Genomic DNA, 21592 nt, shown 5'->3' on the forward strand with positions numbered 1-21592 from the left:
GTAGGAAACGGAATCTAAAGGTGAACGTAGGGAAGAGTAAAGTGATGGTCTTTGAAAGAGGTGAAGTCAGTGAATGTACAGCGAGGTTGGATGGTGAGGAATTGGAAAATGTGAGTACGTTTAAGTACTTGGGTAGTGTGATGAGTAAGGATGGAGGTTTGGAGGGTGAAGTGCTTGAAAGGGTACAGCAGGGAAGAAAGGTTGCTGGTTCTTTGAAAGCAGTGATAAGAAACAGGGAAGTGAGCATGAAAGTGAAAAAGTTACTACATGACAGTATTGTGATACCAACTCTAACGTACGGAAGTGAAGCTTGGACGTTGTTGGAAGGACACAAGTCAAGAGTGAGAGCAGTGGAAATGAGTTATTTAAGAGGAGCCTGTGGAGTCACATGGAGAGACAGGCTGACGAATGAGGATATAAAGGAGCGTTGTGGTGTGGATGTGGATGTGATAGGAAGCGTTATGAGGAACACACTGAGGTGGTTTGGCCATGTGGAGAGGATGGAGGGTGAAAGACTGACGAAGAGAGTGTATGTGAGTGAGGTGGAGGGGGAAAGAGGGAGGGGGAGGCCGAGGATGAGATGGAGAGATGGGGTGGAGAGGTATATGAGAGAGGGGGGTGTGAGTTGGGAGCAGGGGAGTGAAATGGCGGGGGACAGGGCGACTTGGAGGCGATTTGTTTGTGGCCACCCCAAATGGGATTGAGGCATCTGGCAATAGATAGATAGATAGAGACCCCTTGGATATAAACCTTCAACGGCTCAATCCGACTGGAGCACAATAATTACCCACTAAACCACAAGGTGCCAAAATTTGGTTATATGGTTACCACCCAGCGTAGTAAATGGTTTCCTGGTGTACAGGAAACCATTTGGCTTGTCACTCAGTGTAGAGTCACCCACAGGCAGAAGGAAGAGGAAAGAATGAAGGAATGAAAGAAAGAAGAGGGAGTGTAAAGTCACCTGCAGGCAGAAAGACAAGGAAAGAATGATGGAAAAAAAGACAGAAGAAGATGGAAGGAAAGAAGGATGGAGGAGAGGACAGGGCAGACACCCGAGAGCAGCGCTACACTGAGTGAGTGGATGGTGAGTGCCCCCACGTTTCATTTCGTTTCGTTTCGTTTTTAAAGGCTCCAACATGCTTGCATGTGTCGGCCTTGGTCACCTAATGGCGGCTCTCCACGCTGCACGATCCATTGCAGCCTCCCTGTTCAGTCCCTTAACCCTAAGGTCACACTTAATGACCGCGTCCCAGGTCTTTCTCGGTCTACCCCTCATAACCCCACCCCCAATATTAACACTTCTCACCTTCCTCACCCAATTATCATCCCCCATCCTCTCCACATGTCCAAACCACCTCAATCTACCTCTCCTCATCACAACACCAATACACTCCAGTCCCATTCTACCTCTCAACTCTTCCATTGTAAACCCAGCCCCTCCAGGCCTTGGACGCAGGGACGCACTGCACATCCACCTAATCATTGTCATTTCTGTACGTCTGAGCCGGTGAATGTCTTCCTCCTTCACTGCCCAGGTCTCACTGCCATACAGCATTACACTCCTAACACATGCTGCATACAAAGACCCCTTAGCACGTAGGGAGAGCCCTCTCAATGTCAGGAGAGGCAAGAGCTCCCTGAACTTCTTCCAACCACTTCTCAACCTAGCCACAGAGCTAGCTCCAGCCCCACCTCCAGCACACAAGATGTCTCCCAAATAACAAAACTCTTCCACACACTCAAGAGATTCACCAGCAAGTTCAATCCTTTCACATCTGACGATCTCCACCTGCTCACCCCGGCACGCCGTACACATAAAATCAGCATTATCTCGCAGTCTACCTCTGATACCACTACATCTCTTATGCACCCATTTATCAAACACCGCACAAGATGGAATTACTTCCCACGCCCTTGTGGCAAACTGCACATGGCCACTCTCCCTCGTCTTTGACAGTACCGCCACCAACCCTAGATATCATCACTTTTGTTTTATCTGCATTTACCCTTAAACCCTTTTGCCCCATACCATCTCTCCACTTCCTAAACCTTTCCTCCGCCTCCCTTTCATTCTCTGCAATCAACACCAAATCATCAGCATACAACAACTCCCACGGGAGTCCGTTTCTAAAGTCACGTGAAAGGGCTTCATGTACCATGATAAACAACATGGGACTCAGGACTGACCCCTGATGCACACCAACATTCACGGAAAACTCATCACTCAAATCTCCATTCACTCTCACCTGGGTGTCATCACCCACATACATGGCCATAACCACCCTAACCAGCCACTCCTCCAAGCCAAGCTTTCTCATTGCCCACTTCACCACCTCTCTAGGGACTCTGTCAAAGGCCTTTTCCAAATCAACAAAAACAAAATAAAGATCCCTTCTCCTACCAATATATTTTTCCTGAAGCTGTCGAACAATGAATATGGCATCAGTGGTCCCCCTACCTGGCATAAACCCAAACTGCATCTCATCAATATTCACTCTTTCTCTAATCATACCTTCTAAAACTCTCTCCATTACCTTCATTATCTGATCTAAAAGCTTTATACCTCTATAATTTCCTCTTTCCAGGGCATCACCCTTCCCTTTATACACATTTACAATTACACTTTTCAGCCAATCATCTGGGACAACACACTCATAAATAATCCTATTTATCAGGTCAGTGACTAAACTCACCCCTATATCGCCTGAGGCCTTCAACATTTCGGCAGTCAACCCAGACACACAAGCTGCCTTCCCCACCCTCATCCTGCCTACTGCCTCACTCACAGTAGCAGTATCAATCAAAGGCCAAGGGCCAGACACTGGATCTGCTGGCTCCAAACCTTCCCTGTCCCAGTCAAACTCCTCATTCAACAACCGGTTATAATGCTCTCTCCATGCATCTTTAATATCCTCACTGTTCACCACTACCCTTCCTTCATCATTCTTCACACACTGCTCACCTATGATATCCCGATTATCCCTCTTCACCTGACCTGCCACCCTAAATATTTTTTTCCTTCCCCCATGATTTAGGTTATCAAGTAATTGTCTCTGTGACTCAGACTTTGCCCTGTATACCTCTCTCCTAGCCCTACGCTTGGCAGCCAAATATTCCTCTTTGCTACCACCCTTCTTCCATTCCCGGAAAAGCCTTCTTTTCTCCTTAATTGCAGCTTCTACACCCTCATCCCACCACCAAGTTACTTTATGTCTTGGTGGTCCTCTTGTCCAGCTGCATGTTACATCAGTAACTCTCAAGAAATTGTTCTTGAGGGCTCTGTACTGTTCATTAACACCTCTGTCTACAGCTCCCTGTTCAGCCACCACTCTCCTCAACTTGCTATAGAAGGCATCCCTTACTACTTGGTTTTTCAGCTTCCATATTTTCCTCCTAGGTACATAAGTCCTCTTTTTCATCACTTGTTCTTTAAGCACCATATCACAAATCAATAGTTTGTGCTGCTGCACACACTCCTCACTTCCTATAACTTTAACATCCCTCACTAACCTCCTATCGGCCCTCCTAACCAGAAAATAATCTATCTGACTGCTATTTCCCCCAGACTCATACGTAATTAACCTACCGTCTCTTTTCCTAAAATATGTGTTGCACACAATCATGTCCGTTGCCTCCCCAAACTCGAGTATCCTTTCCCCTTCTGCATTCCTTAGACCATATGCACATCCCCCATGCACTCCTTCATAACCTTGTGCTGCTTCACCTATATGACCATTTAAGTCTTCTCCCAAAATCACTATCTCATCATCCCGCATACCACCCACTACACGTATTAAATCATCCCAAAATCTATCTTTCTCTGATTCATCCAATCCTGCCTGTGGAGCATATGCCGATATAATCACAGCTATCTTTCTTCCCAACAGAATTTTCACTACCAATATCCTATCGCTTACTCTCAAAACATTCATAACATATTCCACCCATTTCTCCGCAACCATCACACCAACACCTCCATATCCGTCTGTCCCCCCCTGCCAAAACAACTTATAGCAACAGTCCTTCCCAACAATCTTTCTGGCTGATCCACCCCTGTACCGGACTTCCTGCAAACACGCCACATCCACCCACCTCCTACTGAATGCCTCAATGACTTCCCCTGCTCTTCCCCTCAAACTTCCCACATTCCATGAACCCACCCTCATCCCCATGGGTGATTTACTGTCCTCAGGCTTGCTTTGAAACCTTTTTTGTTTTGTCATCTTCAGTATTAATAAATGGGGACAGACACAGCACAGGTCCCACTCACTGCACAATCCCAGGTCCAGGCAATGGATCTGGGACCCCTAGCCCACCAGCTTACCAGTGGCTGTGGTAGTGGCCTCGGGGCACCCTGCCAGGACAGCTGCAGGGACACCCTCCAAGCGCGTCTTGGCACTGCAACTATCCTGCCATTGTACACCCACTGATAGGGCAGCCTCCTGGGGTGCTACTCCCAGGTTCGGGCCCCTCTCTATTGGGCGGAAGTGGCAGCCTGGGAACCGCAATGCCCTGTACCCTCTAGCACAGGCCCGAGCCCCATCTCGCCCTGGACCCATGATCTATGCTGGCGGAACCCCCGCCACTCCTCCCCCCAGAAGTCCGCCACTAGGTAGCGGGGGCAAAGTTTTCTGGCTGCATGCCCTTGCTGGCGCCAACCCCTGTAACCTAGTGGGATACGTTGCATGAAATGTAAAGTGCATGTGGTGTAGTGCATAGATAGAGGAAATGTTTGGGAGAGTATGCTGGTCTACTCTCCATGTTACTGTCACACTGAAAAGGTCAGCAAAGGGGGATGGTTAGATTGCTAGTGAAACAGGAGCTCCAGCTCTCCCTATCACCAGCATTCCCATTCCCCTCGGGAGTACTACCCTGTTCGGCCTGTGCTATGGCCTCCTCCCCCACCTACCACAAATAATGGATATAATGTACAAGAAAACAGTCCTGTAGGTTAACCCTCATGCCCCAGTAACCATTGTCATACCTCCGCCGACATTCCAGAATGCAAGTTTTCCCAGCACAGCCAAATGATTATGGATGCTGGTGATCCAATGTTACTGTTATGCCACATGCAGGACACGTGTGATACCCCCTAAGTCAGTGCCATACTGTATGTCATTATGGATTGATTGTCTGTCAGTCTCCCACATGTCACCACCAAGGGCTGTTAGTCAACCTCTCACACTTACTTAGTCAACACCATCTATGCTTTCTTTGATATCATTATACTACTTTATTATGTCAGAGAAACAATACAGTTGCTCCCTTACTTACAAAGTTTTGATTTACAACTCTCAGATACAAACTATATTTACAAGCACTTATTGTTTTCTTTCTTTCAATTAACTTGACAAAAAACTGTCAAAAAGTTCTAAAGCATCTAAAATTAATGTATGACAGTAATTTACTTCATGTATCTGGTACAATAATGGTATTTCAGTTGCTATCCGTTTTCATAATGTTCACCAATGATTTGAAGTGTACTTAGCTGACCTGAAGTATTAGTGCATTTCAACTTATGATTAACACCACCTCTCATTACCAATTAAGTTCCTAAGTAGGGAAGGAAGTAAGCTGATGACAAAATTATTTGTAATTTATAGGTGTAGTATCTATCTCTTCTGTCTTTCATTTCTACCATTCAACTGAAACTGCACTAACAAGGATTCAGAGTGACTTGGTGGCAAACACTTGTAGTGGGATGTCCTCTCTCCTAGTTCTGTTGGATCTGTCTGCAGCTTTTGATACAGTAGATCATAAACTATTGTTGGATGATCTGTATTTTTATGGCGTTCGTGATAGTGCCCTTTTGCTCCTTAAGTCGTATCTGTCGGACAGATCTCAGAGAGTGGTTGTTGATTACGCTAGCTCTGACTCTGCTCCTCTTCTATTTGGAGTCACTCAAGGATCAGTTTTGGGTCCAATTCTATTTACTATCTACACAAGTAGTTTATCGTCTCTACTTGATGCTCATGATGTGTCATATCATTTTTATGCCGATGACACCCAGCTCTATGTTAAGATGTCAGATATCAATGATACTAAGACAAAGTTTGAATCTTTAATGTCTGATATTAAGATTTGGATGGCTAAGAGGAAACTTAAGCTGAATGATGGTAAAACTGAGATCATCATCATCAGAGGAAACAGAAGGGGTGATGACACTGACAATGCCCTGGCTTTGAACATTGGCGTGTCACAGCTGCATCCAGTCAGTTCTGTTCGAAATCTGGGTGTTTATTTTAATTCTAAGTTAAATTACAAAGAACATATTAATCAGGTTGTAAGAGGGTGTAACTTGCATATCAGAAATCTGTACTCTGTGAGAAAATTCCTGAATAGACGGTGCCTCTTAACATTGGTCCATGTAGAGGTCTTGTCTCGTGTTGATTATTGTAATTCACTGTGGGTTGGTCTTCCAAATAATATACTAACAAAAGTTCAGTCTGTGTTGAACAGGGCGGCACGGCTTATCTTTGGTCTCCTCCCGAGAACCTCAACTACCCCATTTCTGACTGAGTTGCATTGGTTACCAGTAAAGGCTAGAACTGAATTTAAACAGTGTCTTATTACATTCAAGGTTCTTAAGTTTGGTGAACCGAAGTATCTTGCTGAATTGTTAAAACTCCCATCGACACGCCGGGGTGTGATGTTAAGCAGTGAAGATGATTCCTTGCGTCTTGATGAGCCAGGAGCCATTTACCAGTCATCTTTCTCTGGTCGTTCTTTTGCATATAGAGCCCCTAGATTATATAACAGATTGCCATTGTCCATAAGACAACTCTCTACTGTTGAATCCTTTAAGAGACAGCTGAAAGCCTTTCTTTTTTCAAAATGCTATGACCTGGAGAGAGATACTATGACGGATGATTATAGGGTTTAATTATTGCCACTTTCATGTATATATGATGTAGCTCGTATTATATACAAGAAATGTCACAATTCTTGTAATTGTAAAAATAATGTATGGGTGTCGAGCGCTAGTGAATTCCCAAAAGGAAGAACTGGCGCTTTTGAGAAACAAAAGGCCAGATTATTATTATTATTATTATTCTTTCCTCGTCCTTCTGCCTGTGGGAGACTCTACACTGAGTGACAAGCTAAATGGTTTCCTGTACACCAGGAAACCATTTACTACGCTGGGTGGTAACCATATAACCAAATTTTGGTGCCTAGTGGTTTAGTGGGTAATTATTGTGCTCCAATCGGATTGAGCCAGTGAAGGTTTATATCCATGGGGTGGTTGGGGTCTATTGCTCACGTAATGCCACTCAGGGATGAGTGAGGTTGGTCACTCTCATCTTAAATGTCAGGACCAACTGCCTAGCCCCGGGCTCCTACGCTCCTCATGGGGCAACGTAGGATTGGATGATGGAATAGTACCATAAGAATACCATGCTATGAAACACTTGCTTGCAGAAAACTTTTGTACACAGACACATTACTGGCCATGTGGAGAGAAGGGAGAATGAGAGACTTACATGAAGCTGTGTGTGAGTGAGGTGGTGGGGGAGAGAAGAAGGAGGGATGTCAAAGGATGAGATGAACGGACGGAGTAGAGATATATGAGAAGGGGGTAGGTGCTTTGGAGGGAGGGAAACAAATGGCAACACTAATCCTGACCTCACACCTTCAACAATGATACTCTATCATCCTTCAAGCTATGATAGTTTTTCATCCAGCCCTGCCTACTTCAGATGTTTTTATAAAGTTAGAGAGAATTTTTTCTTTGAACTAGGTGAGATGCAGCCTTCATTTACCCCTTCACTACTACAGGTCGTCCTGTACATGAATAAAATAATATGGGGTTTAAAACAATACTCTTACCCTCTCTATTTGACACATTTCCACTTGTTACATTCTGTCATCCTTCATGCCATGCACCAACAGTGTTGGCACAGTGATGAAATGATGGAATGCCAAATCCCCCTCTGGTCACATCTGACCCTAAACCACATTCTTCAGGATGTAGCACAGTGTTGGCTTTAAAGCAAGACTGGTTAGGTTTCTGCTGCAGTTTTTTTTTTTTTTTTTTTTTTAATGCGAGGAAGAAGGAACCAAAGGCCATGAGCCCGCAGTAACAGTTCCCTCCAAGAGAAAAACAAAATACAATATAGAGCCAAATTCAAGATCCAATCATTTTGAGATGCCTGGACACACTGCATTTGAAAGACTGGAGATCATAGGCAGCAGGAAATACAGACAGAGGGAGACAGTTCCAGAGCTGACCTGTTGCATAAATGAAAGACTGGGAGTAACGGTTAACTCTTGCATTAGAGAGTTGGACAGAAAAAGGATGAGAGTTTGCTGCCAGACGGGTGCTACGCGCCCGTCGTAGAGGTGGAGGAATGCAAGCAGACAGTTCAGAGGAGCAGTGATCATTAAAGTAGCGATAGAAAAGAGATAAAGATGCAACAGTGCGGCGAAGAGACAGAGGTTGAAGGGAGTCAGTAAGAGGAGGAGAGTTAATGAGACGAAAAGCCTTTGACTCCACCCTATTGAGAAGAGCTGTATGTGGGGAGCCTCCCCACACATGAGAGTTGTACTCCACACAGGGGCGGATAAAACCCCTGTATAGAGTCAACAATTGTGCAGGGGTAAAGAAAGAGCGGAGTCGGCTTAGCACACCCAATCTCTTGGAAGCAGATTTTACAAGAGATGCAATATGATCTCTCCAAGATAAGTCCCGAGTAAATGAAACCCCAAGCATGTTCAAGGATGATGCAGGATTAAGCTGAATATTATTAAACATTAGTGGGTATACCTGTGGAAGATTTTGTCGGGTTGATAGGTGTAAGAACTGAGTTTTAGATGCATTAAAGACAACCATATTATTTTTACCCCAGTCAGAGATACGAGTCAAATCAGACATTAGGTGTGCCACAGCCTCATCCCTTGCTTGTTGAAGTAACTGTTGAGATGGGCGTTGCGGGAACCGAATGGAAAGGTGAAGGGTGGAGTCTATCAGCGTATGAGTGGATAGGGTTAGATGTACAGCTTAGAAGATCATTGATGAATAAAAGGAAGAGAGTTGGTGATAGGACAGAGCCCTGAGGAACACCACTGTTGATAGATCTAGGAGAAGAACGATGGCCGTCTACAACAGCGGCTATAGAACGACCAGAAAGGAAGCTAGCGATGAAGGCACAGATAGAAGGATAGAAACCGTAGGAAGGCAGTTTGGAAATTAAAGATTTATGCCAGACTCGATCGAAAGCCTTTGAGATGTCAAGTGCAATGGCAAAGCTTTCGCCAAAGTCCCGAAAGGAGGATGACCAGGAGTCTGAAAGGTAGGTGAGAAGATTGCCAGTGGAGCATCCCTGATGGAACCCATACTGACGATCGGAAAGAAGGTTGTGATAGGAAAGATGCCTTAAAATTTTTCTATTAAGAATTGACTCGAAAACTTTTGAAATACAGGACGTTAAAGCAATTGGACGATAGTTGGAGGGTTGGGAGTGGTCACCCTTCTTTGGGACTGGCTGAATGAGAGCAAACTTCCAGCAAGAAGGAAAGGTACAAGTTGACAGACAAAGGCGAAAGAGTTTACCTAGGCAGGGTGTAAGCACAGAAGCACAGTTCTTGAGAACAACAGGAGGGACCCCATCAGGACCATATGCCTTGTTAGTACTGAGGCCAGTGATGGCAGAAAATACATCAACTGAAGAAATTTTAATGTCAGCCATGAGGAAGTCAGAGGGGGGAAGTGATGGAGGAACAGCACCGGAATCGTCTAAGGTAGAATTGGAGGAGAAAGTCTGTGCGAAGAGATCTGCTTTATCAGTAGAAGAAATAGCTACAGAACCATCAGAGTAGAAAAGAGGAGGGAAGGATGATGAGGTAAAGTTGTTAGAAAGATTTTTGGCAAGATGCCAGAAGGAGCGGGAAGAATTCGAGTTGGAGAGTTGAGAGCATTTGGTATGGATGAAATTATTTTTAGTAGAGCGAAGAACAGACTTAGCACGATTCCGGGCAGAAATGTAAAGATGATGTGATTTAGGGGTGGGTTGGCTCCGGTACCTTTTGTAGGCCCTCTCCTACAGCTCACCTAACAGCACTCCATCACTTTACTCTGTTCTAAACCACTTCTCTAGTAACACCCTACCTCTAGATCTAAAGTCAGCACATAACATCTCAGCTCATATTTTCCTCAGTTTACCCCTCCATCCATTGAAAGAACAACAATAACAATGAGACTCTTACCCTCTCCATCTCACACATTTCCACCAGCGAGACCCTGTCATCCTTCATGCCATGCAGGAGCAATGTTGGCACAGTAATGCGGCGATGGAATGCTACGTCCCCCTCCGGCCATGTCTGACCCTGAGCCACATATTCCAGCACATAGCGTGGTGTTGGTGTCACTGAATGGCCGGTTAGAGTTTCTGCCGCAAAGTGTTTACCCCGCGGCACGTACAGCACCTCACGACTGAAAATGAACTCACTAAATTTAGTTCTCGTTCTTTAACATTATTTCATTATTATGATGCTGATTAATTAACACCTATTCTTCAATGTAGGAGGACTGCTAGGCCTTGATAACAGGCTGTGAAGCCTATGCCCAGAGTCGGACACATAAAGAAAAAAAATAAAATAAAAAATAAATTTCTTTACGATTCACTACAAAGCTATTTCCATTAACATCATGCTGACCTTTTTTTCCCACCTAAGGACAAGGTAAAGTATGATCCCAAAAATCAATTAAGAGAAAGTATGAAAATGGGAGGAAGCCTCTGTGGTACAGTGGTAGAGTGTGCGTTTTCGTACACTGAAGAATGAGGGTTTGCGCCCTGCCAGGATAATAAACTTTGGGAGCGTTCTTCATGCCACGTACTGCATTGGCAGACACAAGGGGTGCTGTGGTTGAACCAGTGTCGTATACTATAAAGTATGCTTGCACCCAGTCGGCTTGCGTGGGCCGATTACACTTGGTTCACAGACTACACACACATCAAAAGCCACTCCAACACAACATTTACACTTACAAGCACTTCTCACCCTACATACAGTCTCTACTGGACAGCCTAAGCCACTTGGTAGAGATACATTGGCTGTATCGTCCCCACATCGGTCGGGATAGGCCGGTCGTGCAATGGACACTCAAACGGCTGATGAGATGAGATGAGAGGAGATGAAAATGGGAGAACTACTAACATCATGCACAGTGCAATGGGTCTCACAATCATTCACACCTCATTTCAGGTCCCCTAATAGGCCTAATCATCTGCAAATATTTCATTTTGGTACTTCTCTTTAGAGATGCACTTTATATAAACCGACTGGACAGTCAATCTGTCAACTGTCAAGTTAAAATATGGTTGTCAAATCCACAGCCTGTGCTCCTCCATTGCTACATAATTCAAACACTTATCAATAATAGACAACAATTATGGCCAATCCCATATCCTTTTTCAGTGCATGGGGTTCAGTGCTAAACTACTTCAGTCCAATACACCATACAATATTTATAGGAAGCTGTCCAACCTACACCTCAGAAGAGAATTACATAATCAATATACCATCCTGTCTGTTTACTGTGTTGTTGGACACTTTACTCCTAGAGGGAGTGGCCACCACATCTCAGTGCCACCCTACCCTCCATCATCTGGCAACCTTCCCTTCATCCCACATCATTCTCACTCATAAACCTTTTCACCCATTCCTCTGCCTCACATTAAGTTCACCTCTCCCCATCTCACCCTCCACCTCACTCACATACACTCTCCTAGTCAATCTTTCACTCTCTAATTCATGCACATTTCCAATCCATCTCAAGATACTCCTCCTCACACTTTCTTGCACATTTACAACAATACCACAATGTTTCTAGCTTCTCCATTTGTCTGCCTGTCTGTTCCTCCAAATATTTCCACACACTCCTCTCAGATACTTCATTTCTACTCCTCTCACTCTTGACTTGTGTCCCTGAAGCAAAGTCCAAGATTTATTTCCATACATTAATGTGTGGACTGCAATTCCATCATGCAACAACTTTTTAATAAGTATCCCTTGCATACAGATAAGGTAACATGGGGTCAACTGGGATACCTTGCTGGGATACCTTGCTGGGGCTGCCCTCTGTAGGAACATAGTCACTATAAGCCGTTGTAGATGAATATAAATCGTCAAACAATGAAAAAAAGTACGCTTCATGCCATACACATTTGTTAGTGTGATGGTAATGACTGATTGATACCAGGCCGATCAGCACTCACATTTACTCCCAATAACACCATAATTTTGCACATGTATCATTCACCTATTTTTACTTTGCAGCTGACATTTATTTGTGATCATGTTTTCGTTTCTTGGAATACCAGTAATGGCTTAAGTTAATATGAGCACTGTTAACCAAATATGAGTGTCAACAGATCATAAGTATTGATGCAAAATAGAATTAACAGGTATACCGTTAAACAATGGATATCCGTACTTCCATTCCAACCTCCACGTTCCTTGTCACTGCCTTCCATGTACCTGTAACCCTCCTTCCCTGCTGAACTCTTTCTTATACTTCATTCTCAACTCTCATCCTTACCCATCACATTACTCAAATGCTTGAAGGCACTCATGTTCTCCATTTTCTGACCATTCAACTTTAATAAGCACTGTGTGACTTCAATTACTGTATCCCAAACACTCCTTAGTTATTATTAAAAAATGGTAATGCTGGGCAAATAAAGTTAGGGATGATAAACCTTTTTTTTTAAATTCTGTTCATCTCTGAATATACATACATCCATCTTTCAATGTTCACAGATATGAATGTAGTATAACTGGATGATGGATGGACAATTCTAAAACGCAGCATGTTCTTAATCGCATAACATGACGGAAAATATACAATGTACAAATAATCAAACAATGCTGCGTAATGGACTGTACAATATGGCAGAGAAATTCAAACAGAAAAGTCATGGAGGTTACACTGTATTATTAGTTACCAACTGCAGGCTTAAGGGGCATTTTCAAAAGAGTTAGGTGAAAAAATATATTACAATCAGATTAATCATCACCATCAATGTCATTCCAACCCTAACCCCCACCTAAAAGATGGGGTGAGGTAAGATACTGACACAAAGAAACAAAAACTACAAAAGGAGAGCTATTAAAATGCCTGTCTAATGAACTGGATCACACTACCATAAACCCAGTACCCTGTACACATTATGCAAGCTTTCAATATGATGGACATGATCATGGAAGAGATGGTGTGGGAGAGATCATGCACTTTTCCCATATGATAAGTGTAACAATGTCAGTACACTGAAACAAAAGAGCAATCATCTAAACAAAAAACAGACCACGGTCATTCTCTACACCTGCAATACCACAAAATACTGTACAACACACAGCCAACTCATTCCAAACTCCTCACACCATTATGCATTCAACTTCCTGCATATCATTTACACCTTACAGAAGTAAACATAACTGAAGATCTCATGAAGCATCAAGATGAAGCAGAAAAATACCTGTGGTCCATCGGAAAAAAAAAAAAAAAAAGTTGGACTACTTCTTCCTCGGCAAATCAAACCCAGTCATAGCTGTTATCTTTCTGCATACTTACCTTAAAAGTGTCCTAAAAAAGAGCTGGCATTAAACAAAGAAAAAGAAATTAGTACGGTACCTAAAATTCTGCACTATAACAGGAAATCAATAGTATTTTAACAGGCAGGTTGAAAATGATAGACTTAGGCACCTCCTTAAGACCAGTCCACTCCTATGCTGAAGGTGAAGAATCTAATCAGTACTTAAAAAAACAATGAAAACTATTGATATGATTTTTTCCCCTCTGTAACTTGATCATAAATACTATGCTGCACAAGTTTTGCAGAAAAGACTATACACTATTTATGCTGAAACATATTACTCTTTGCTGCATGGACAGTTCATCATTTTTCTTTGAGGTGTTACTAGATTTATTACAACACCAACATCCTTTGCTTTCTTGGCCATACAAAATCTTGCATACCAAATACGTAATAAATAACCTACAAAAATTATATATACATACTGTATATATATATTATATATACATATATAATATATATATATAAGTAATCCCTCTAATATCCGAACGCCCAATATCCGAACATCCCCACCAACCGGACATAATCGTCCCGGGATCCAGTATTCCCAAAATGGGCCAAAAACCACAAAAAATTAGAAAAAAATCTGACTTTTTTCCCTCCCGTAATTTGAAATTGCTGCGTGGCGCCAAACAGCTGTTACACCATGGTCCCTTCACCCCTTCCTTCCTCCCCCTCCCCCCTCCCCTGTCAGGGTTGCCATTTTGTATTTTTCATTACCAAGTGTGGGCCAATTTGGTAATGAAAAATTCATTTGGTAATGAATCAGAATAATGCATTACCAAATGGATTTTTCACATGTATGAGGATACACAGGATGGAGATGGTGGATTGTTTGCTCTCTCTGATTAATCTGCTACCCTACATAGCGTGAAAATAATCAACATGGTGTTAATTATAAGGACAGTGATTACATGTATTTCCACTTGTATATATAATTAGTGAAGAATAAATGCTAGCTTTATGAATTTGGTAATGAAAAGTTAAATTTGGTAATGAAAGTTGAGGAGATTGGTAATGTGGCCGTTGCGATCTGGCAACTCTTGTTACCCCGCCATCATCAACAGTCACGCCAAACTCCGATCGAGAGCAGATGCTTATAGCAGTGCAAGCCACAGGTGCTTGTTTTTGTGCATAAACAGTGAACAAACTGCAATACCTCGGCACTAGAACACACGGGAATTTACAGTGTTGTGCAGTGTTAAGAAATTAGAATTCAGAGTTCAGAGGCTTAACTGTGGACTGCAAACTGGTGGTTCAAACCAGTCCAGAAGCCAGGGACTTGTAAGTACCCAGAATGTTTAATATTGTATAAACTCACCTCTAAAACCTAATTTTATGGTTCTTTTGCATTTATTTCAGTTTTTTATGTTCCTTATTGGTGTGATTTGGGTCTCAAATAGGTGCAATGCATGTCCAGAGGGAGTTGTATAGGTGTTTTTCTGAGTTAGGGTCCATAAGTACAAGTCCAGGAGGCTGGGGCCCAATATCTGGACAGGATCACTATCCGGACATGCCTTTGGCTCTATTACGTCGGATATTGGAGGGATTACTGTATATATACACAGTAATCACTCTAATATCCGGACGCCCAATAACCGAACATCCCCACTAACCGAACCTTATCGTCCTGGGATCAAACATTCCCAAAATGGTCCGAAAATCCAAAAAAATTGGAAAAAAAATCGATTTTTTGCCGTCCGTAATTTGAACTTGCTGCGCGCGCCGCGTGAGAGCATTGTTTTGGTTCGTCATTCCTCCGACGTCCGATAGAGCGCCGCTGCATCCTCCCCACTTCCCGCCTGTCTCTCACCGCGACAAGAGTCACCGCTCGACGTGAGTTTGCGGCTGTCTTCAGAGTCTTCTGTAGTCGGTACGCCATCACCACTACCCACCGATGCACCCCTTGGACGCCTGCCAGTGATACTCTCGGGCTCTGACAGTGAATAAACAGCAAGAACTTCTCCACTAGACCACACGGGAATTTTGAGTGTTGTGCAGTGAAAAAAACGGTGTGTTGTGTTAAGGTTTTCAAGTTGGGAGAAAAGACTAAGTAGAAAAGAAATTTAACGTAACTAACCTTCTTTGTTTTGGCTTTGGAAACTTAAAAAAACTTGGGAAAAGTTTATGTGCAACACTTAAATTTAATGGAACATTATTTGGACTAAAGTGAACACTGTGAAAAGAACGGACTTCTGTGTGTTAGTGACTAAGTTCAGTGCAAGACTTCAGGAAGAGTGTAGTGCAAGTGCTTCAGGAAATCGTTCTTACTGTCAGAGTCCGAGAGGAGGCGGTTATTCATCGAGGTGGCCAGGGACTTGCTGTAAGTAGCCAAAATGTTTCATGTTGTACTATTTCCCATACTATATTTACCAGAATGTTTCATACTGTATTTTTTCCCATACTATACTTACCAGAAAGTGTCATACTGTACTTCTTTCCATACTAAACTTACCTCATGCATGTGCAGTAGGAATGTGTTTTTCAGAGTTCAGTTAGGTTCGGTTAGGTTAGGTTCGGTTAGAGTCCATAAGTACCAGAATGTTTATTAATGTATGAACATACTTCTAAACCCACATTTTATGTGTCTATTGCATTTATTTCAGTCATTTATGTGCCTTATTGGTGTGATTTGGGTGTTAAATAGGTGCTATGCATGTCCGGAGGGAGTTGTATAGGTGTTTCTCTGTGTTAGGGTCCGTAAGTACAAGTCCATAAGCTGGGGCCCAATATCCGGACAAAACCAATATCCGAACCTACCGATGGCTCTATTGATCAGGATATTGGAGGGGTTACTGTATATATATATATATATATATATATATACACACACTAGTATATAAAATTTACTTCACTGCTCTATCATTTAGCAATCAAAACTTAGTATAGACTGATAGCTAAGGAATCACCTGCAACACCCACAATGAAAGAACGAAGCATGGCATGATATATATCAGAGGAGAGTAGGGTATGGACTTTGTATGGAGTGACTCACCTACAACATCCACAATCAAGGAATGGTGCCAGACACGATATGAGAGGAGAGTGTAGTATAGACTTGTGTGGAGGGTTGGCTACCAGAGGACTTGGGCCCCCACAGCTGGCCAGCACCACCAGACGCACTGATGATGCTCTGCCACGTGCCAATGCTGCTGCCAATGAGCATCTGTAGGTGTTCATATACAGTTAGTAAGATGGTAACTGCCAGCCCCACCTTACCCCATTTGGTGCCTAATGGTGTGAGGCTAGACTACTGTAGTCCACAACATTTACATGCAGGAGACCAACCTACACCCACGGTAGTACTTTACACAACAGAAAAGCCTTTAGTAACCTCTGGGACTCTGTGGTATAAAGGCTATAGTGCATTCTTACCTAACAGCCCTACCACAAGACCACAAGGCTCTTATACCGTTAGTCCTCCTTTATAATTGTTTCACATGAAGTTGTTACATTATTTAGCTGCTGATGAATTTACATCTATTTTTCACTTACTGTTGTTCACAGTGTATTATAAATAAACTGTGAAGTGTTAAATGTGTAATCTTTATGCTTTAAGCCTTTCACATGAACCAGAAGCATGACTCTCAATAACAGATGCTTCACACTAAGCAGCATTTTGCCTGCACACATCCTTGACTTCACGTAAACACTAACTGGATGTTATCATTCAAAAGCAATAAATAATCACAAGTATCTGCAGTCTGACTATTCAAGCAATTGGTCATCGTGTATTTAAAATATACCATCAATTTAAGACAATTTTTATTGGTATTTACTGAACTTCTTATGCTGACAAGCCTCCATGATCAGCTGTGTTGAAATGGGCAACAAAGTCTGTTAGTACAAAATCTCAATCAGTAAGATGCTCCATCTGGTAAAGTCAAGGGAAAATAATTTTTTTAAAAATCATAGGTATCTATGATACAATAATGAAAGTTAAATATAGTTTAACAGTAAAGCAGCAAGAAACGTTATGCCTCGCTCAGAGGTACTTCTTAATGAAGTGCAAGGGGGGTGCAAGGAACAGCGTGCTGGACTGAAGAGGTGAGACAGGCTGTGGCACAAAAGATGAAAGCATACAATGAATGGATGAGAAATAGGGGTGTGGAAGAAGTTGAGAGGCAGAAGAGAGAGTTATATGTTGAAAGAAAGAGAGAGGTGAAAAGATTAGTAAGTGAGAGTAAGAAGAGAGTGGATGAGGAATTTGGAAGGAATGTAAGTGTAAAGTGGAGGGACTGTAAGAAAATGTTCTGGAAAGAGGTGAAAAGAGTAAGACAGGATGGAAGTGAATGTGAGTTAGCAGGGGAGTGAAAGATAAAAATGGTAGATTACTAGTGGAGAAGGGAGAAAAAGTGAGCAGATGGAGAGAACACTTTAAGGAATTGTTGAACATAGAGGATGGAAGTAATGCGAGTATAAGTGGCTGGGGAATGGCTGGGAGAAGGAGGGAGGTGAGAAGACAGGAAGAAATCAGTAGGATAGAAGTTGTGGAAGCAATGAAGAAAGTTAAATTGGGGAAAGCCCCAGGAATTGATGGAGTGTGTGGTGAAATGCTGAAGCATGGGGGAGAGATAGTAGTAGAATGGATGTGGAAGATATGCAGATTGGCCTGGGAGGAAGGTAGCGTCCCGGAGGATTGGAAGTCAGGTATAATTATTCCCTGGTACAAAGGAAAAGGGGAAAAAGAAGTGTGTGGTAATCATAGGGACATTTGTCTTCTTAGTATAATAGGAAAAGTGTATGGTAGGATACTTATTGACAGAATTAGAGAAAGAACAGAGAAATTAGTTGGAGAAGAACAGGGAGGCTTTAGGAAGGGAAGAGGTTGTGTAGATCAGATATTCATTCTTAGATCTTTAGTGGAAAAGTTTCTAGAGAAGGAAAAGAAGTTGTATGCAGCTTTCATGAATTTGGAGAAAGCATATGACAGGGTGGATAGACAAGGATTGTGGAAAGTGTTAAGAATATATGGAGTAGATGGGAAGTTGTTGAATGCTGTGAAGAGTATGTACGATGGTGCGAAGGCTGCAGTGCGTGTGGATGGTGAACTAAGTGAATTTTTCTCTTTGAAAGTTGGGTTGAAACAGGGATGTGTCATGTCTCCATGGTCGTTCAATCTGTACATGGATGGGGTAATAAAAGAGGTACAAGGTAGGGTAGTGGATGTTGGAGTGGCCCTGGTGAGAGAGGATAGTGTTTGGAAACTCCCTGTACTGTTGTTTGCAGATGATACTGTGTTGTTGAGTGAAGACAAAGGGGAGCTGCAAGGCTTGGTGGATGAGTTTGGGAGAGTGTGTAAGAAACGGAATCTAAAGGTGAATGTAGGGAAGAGTAAAGTGATGGTTTTTGAGAGAGGTGAAGTCAGTGAATGTACAGTGAGGTTGGATGGTGAGGAATTGGAAAATGTGAGTACGTTTAAGTACTTGGGTAGTGTGATGAGTAAGGATGGAGGTTTGGAGGGTGAAGTGCTTGAAAGGGTACAGCAGGGAAGAAAGGTTGCTGGTTCTTTGAAAGCAGTGATAAGAAACAGGGAAGTGAGCATGGAAGTGAAAAAGTTACTACATGACAGTAATGTGATACCAACTCTAACGTATGGAAGTGAAGCTTGGACGTTGTTGGAAGGACACAAGTCAAGAGTGAGAGCAGTGGAAATGAGTTATTTATGAGGAGCCTGTGGAGTCACATGGAGAGACAGGCTGACGAATGAGGATATAAAGGAGCGTTGTGGTGTGGATGTGGATGTGATAGGAAGCGTTATGAGGAACACACTGAGGTGGTTTGGCCATGTGGAGAGGATGGAGGGTGAAAGACTGACGAAGAGAGTGTATGTGAGTGAGGTGGAGGGGGAAAGAGGGAGGGGGAGGCCGAGGATGAGATGGAGGGATGGGGTGGAGAGGTATATGAGAGAGGGGGGTGTGAGTTGGGAGCAGGGCAGTGAAATGGCGGGGGACAGGGCGACTTGGAGGCGATTTGTTTGTGGCCACCCCGTACGGGACTGAGGCGTCTGGCAATAGATAGATAGATAGTATCCTACACTCCTCATGGGGCAACGTAGGATTGGATGATGGCTGGATGGATGGTAATTCAGTACAGTGTTCCATTTCTAGTCCAAAACCTTTATTCATTACAGTCACTCAATATGCCAGAGATATATTTTTTATTTTATTCTTCTATCAATCTATCTATCGCCAGATGTCTTAATCATATAAGAGGTTGCCACAAAATGGATAGCCTCCATGTCACCGAGTCCTCTGCCACCCTCCTCCAACTTACTCTTGCCATATGCAAACGATTTAAGTTACTGGATGTCTTCTAGTGAAGGGGCTAGTGAAGGCTAAGGTACATTAAATTCCTCTAGAGCTAAAATCATCTCCCAGGTTCAATAAAACAGTGTGGTGGTAACATTAATACATACAAAATATGTCACCAGACAAAAGAGGTTAATGGGGTCAAAGGTTCTGCAATGCAACACATTCAGGTAAACTTCCCTACATGATGGCAAAACCAAATGTTGATGAAGTCACCCATAATCAGGACCACACACACACTTAGGCGCATGAAATTTGAAGTGTCTTAGCTGGAGACAACAATAAGTCTCCTTAGTTACTAATCACATAAACTCCCCAGTCTGACTCCTCTTGGCCATCAACTGAGATGAGAGAAATAAGGGATTAATGTCTCTGGCCTAACTCCACTTGGCATTGTGTTCTACGTGGTATATGTGGCTTCATTGCACCTATTCCTTAGTGATTTATATACCATTTGGCACATAATATTCTCTTTTATGTTATTCATGTCATTTTAATGTTGACATAGTTTGCATTAGTTAGCATATGAGAGAATATTAAGATCTATCTATCTATATACCTAAGCTTTTTTTTACCCTGGGAGAAGATGAAGTGCTATGAAGCCTCTTACATTGTTTAAAATACAATCCTTTGTCATTACCTTAGCTGAATGGGGTTAGGGATCTTTTAAAAAAGTCATAACTCACCCATATCCGTGACCAATGACAACACACTTGCGTCCCTGTGGCACAAACAGGTCAAACACAAGGGTGACCTGATCCAGCATCTGGGAGAATGTGTACTGACTTGGGTCCTTGGGTGCTGAGCTTAACCCATGACCCATCATGTCAGGCGCCACCACCTGTACCAAACACCAAGGTACGTATTACGAATGTGTAGTATTTCATGCAGTTTTACATTACCTTATGCAATTGAAAAAAAATTATTTTGACTATTGCCAAATCATTCAGATCATCATCATCATCACCCTACTTTTCTATCCTATCTTTAACTCACAGTTTTGTTAGGTATAACTTTCCCAAAAACCAACAGCCTTAACAAGACCAACAGGTCTATTGATGTTTGCTTCCCACTCTATAATCATCGCCATCATAACCCTTTTTTTTCACTCATGGATGGGGAAAGCTATGATCATGAAAACATGGAAAGTAAAAAAAATGGTTGAACCTACATGGCCAGTTAGAGAGACTAGGCATTCATGCACTACTCATGTGCCCAGTCCTGGGGCTGCAACTTAATGGCCTATCTAGCTGTACATATTTTTTTCCTGGAAAATTTTCTTAATAGCTACTTTTCACACATGCAGTATGTCAAACACTCAAAACAGCAAATACCACATTAAGAACACACTGACAACAAACATGGCAGTTGCAGTTAATATGGATAAGATGTATATCTGATAGTTTCACATAACCTTACGTGATTTAATAAAACCATATACAGCAACATGTTATCATTTTAACATAATGTACTGTGTACTGCACATATGAGAGAGAAACAGGAGTAAAGTGTAGTAATGTAAAGTAATATTCAACCCAGCTCTCTTACTACTGTACTTCGTTTCAGTATGGTCTCAGCAGTCATGAAGGGTCAAGTGTGTGCTTCCTAGGACTGAGGACCTGATTTCCTATTATTAAAAAAAAAAAAAAAAAAAAAAAAAAAAAAAGGCTGGACACATTCTGGATGCTT

At 42.6% G+C, this 21592-nt stretch overlaps 1 protein-coding gene across 1 annotated transcript in view; it reads right to left on the bottom strand.

Moving 5' to 3' along the window:
* LOC145415315 (uncharacterized) overlaps positions 1-21592 on the bottom strand; it is a 46642-nt gene that overhangs the window by 1026 nt on the left and 24024 nt on the right. The window contains exons 8-10 of the mRNA XM_080284592.1: positions 20590-20744; positions 16588-16758; positions 10204-10429 (exon numbers count right to left, since the gene is read on the bottom strand). Coding sequence (XP_080140718.1) covers positions 10204-10429; positions 16588-16758; positions 20590-20744 — 552 coding nt within the window. The remainder of the gene's footprint in view (positions 1-10203; positions 10430-16587; positions 16759-20589; positions 20745-21592) is intronic.

The sequence above is a fragment of the Coenobita brevimanus genome, chromosome 102 (assembly GCF_032717465.1).
Source record: "Coenobita brevimanus isolate Jiangsu-jjx chromosome 102, ASM3271746v2, whole genome shotgun sequence".
NCBI lineage: Eukaryota > Metazoa > Arthropoda > Malacostraca > Decapoda > Coenobitidae > Coenobita > Coenobita brevimanus.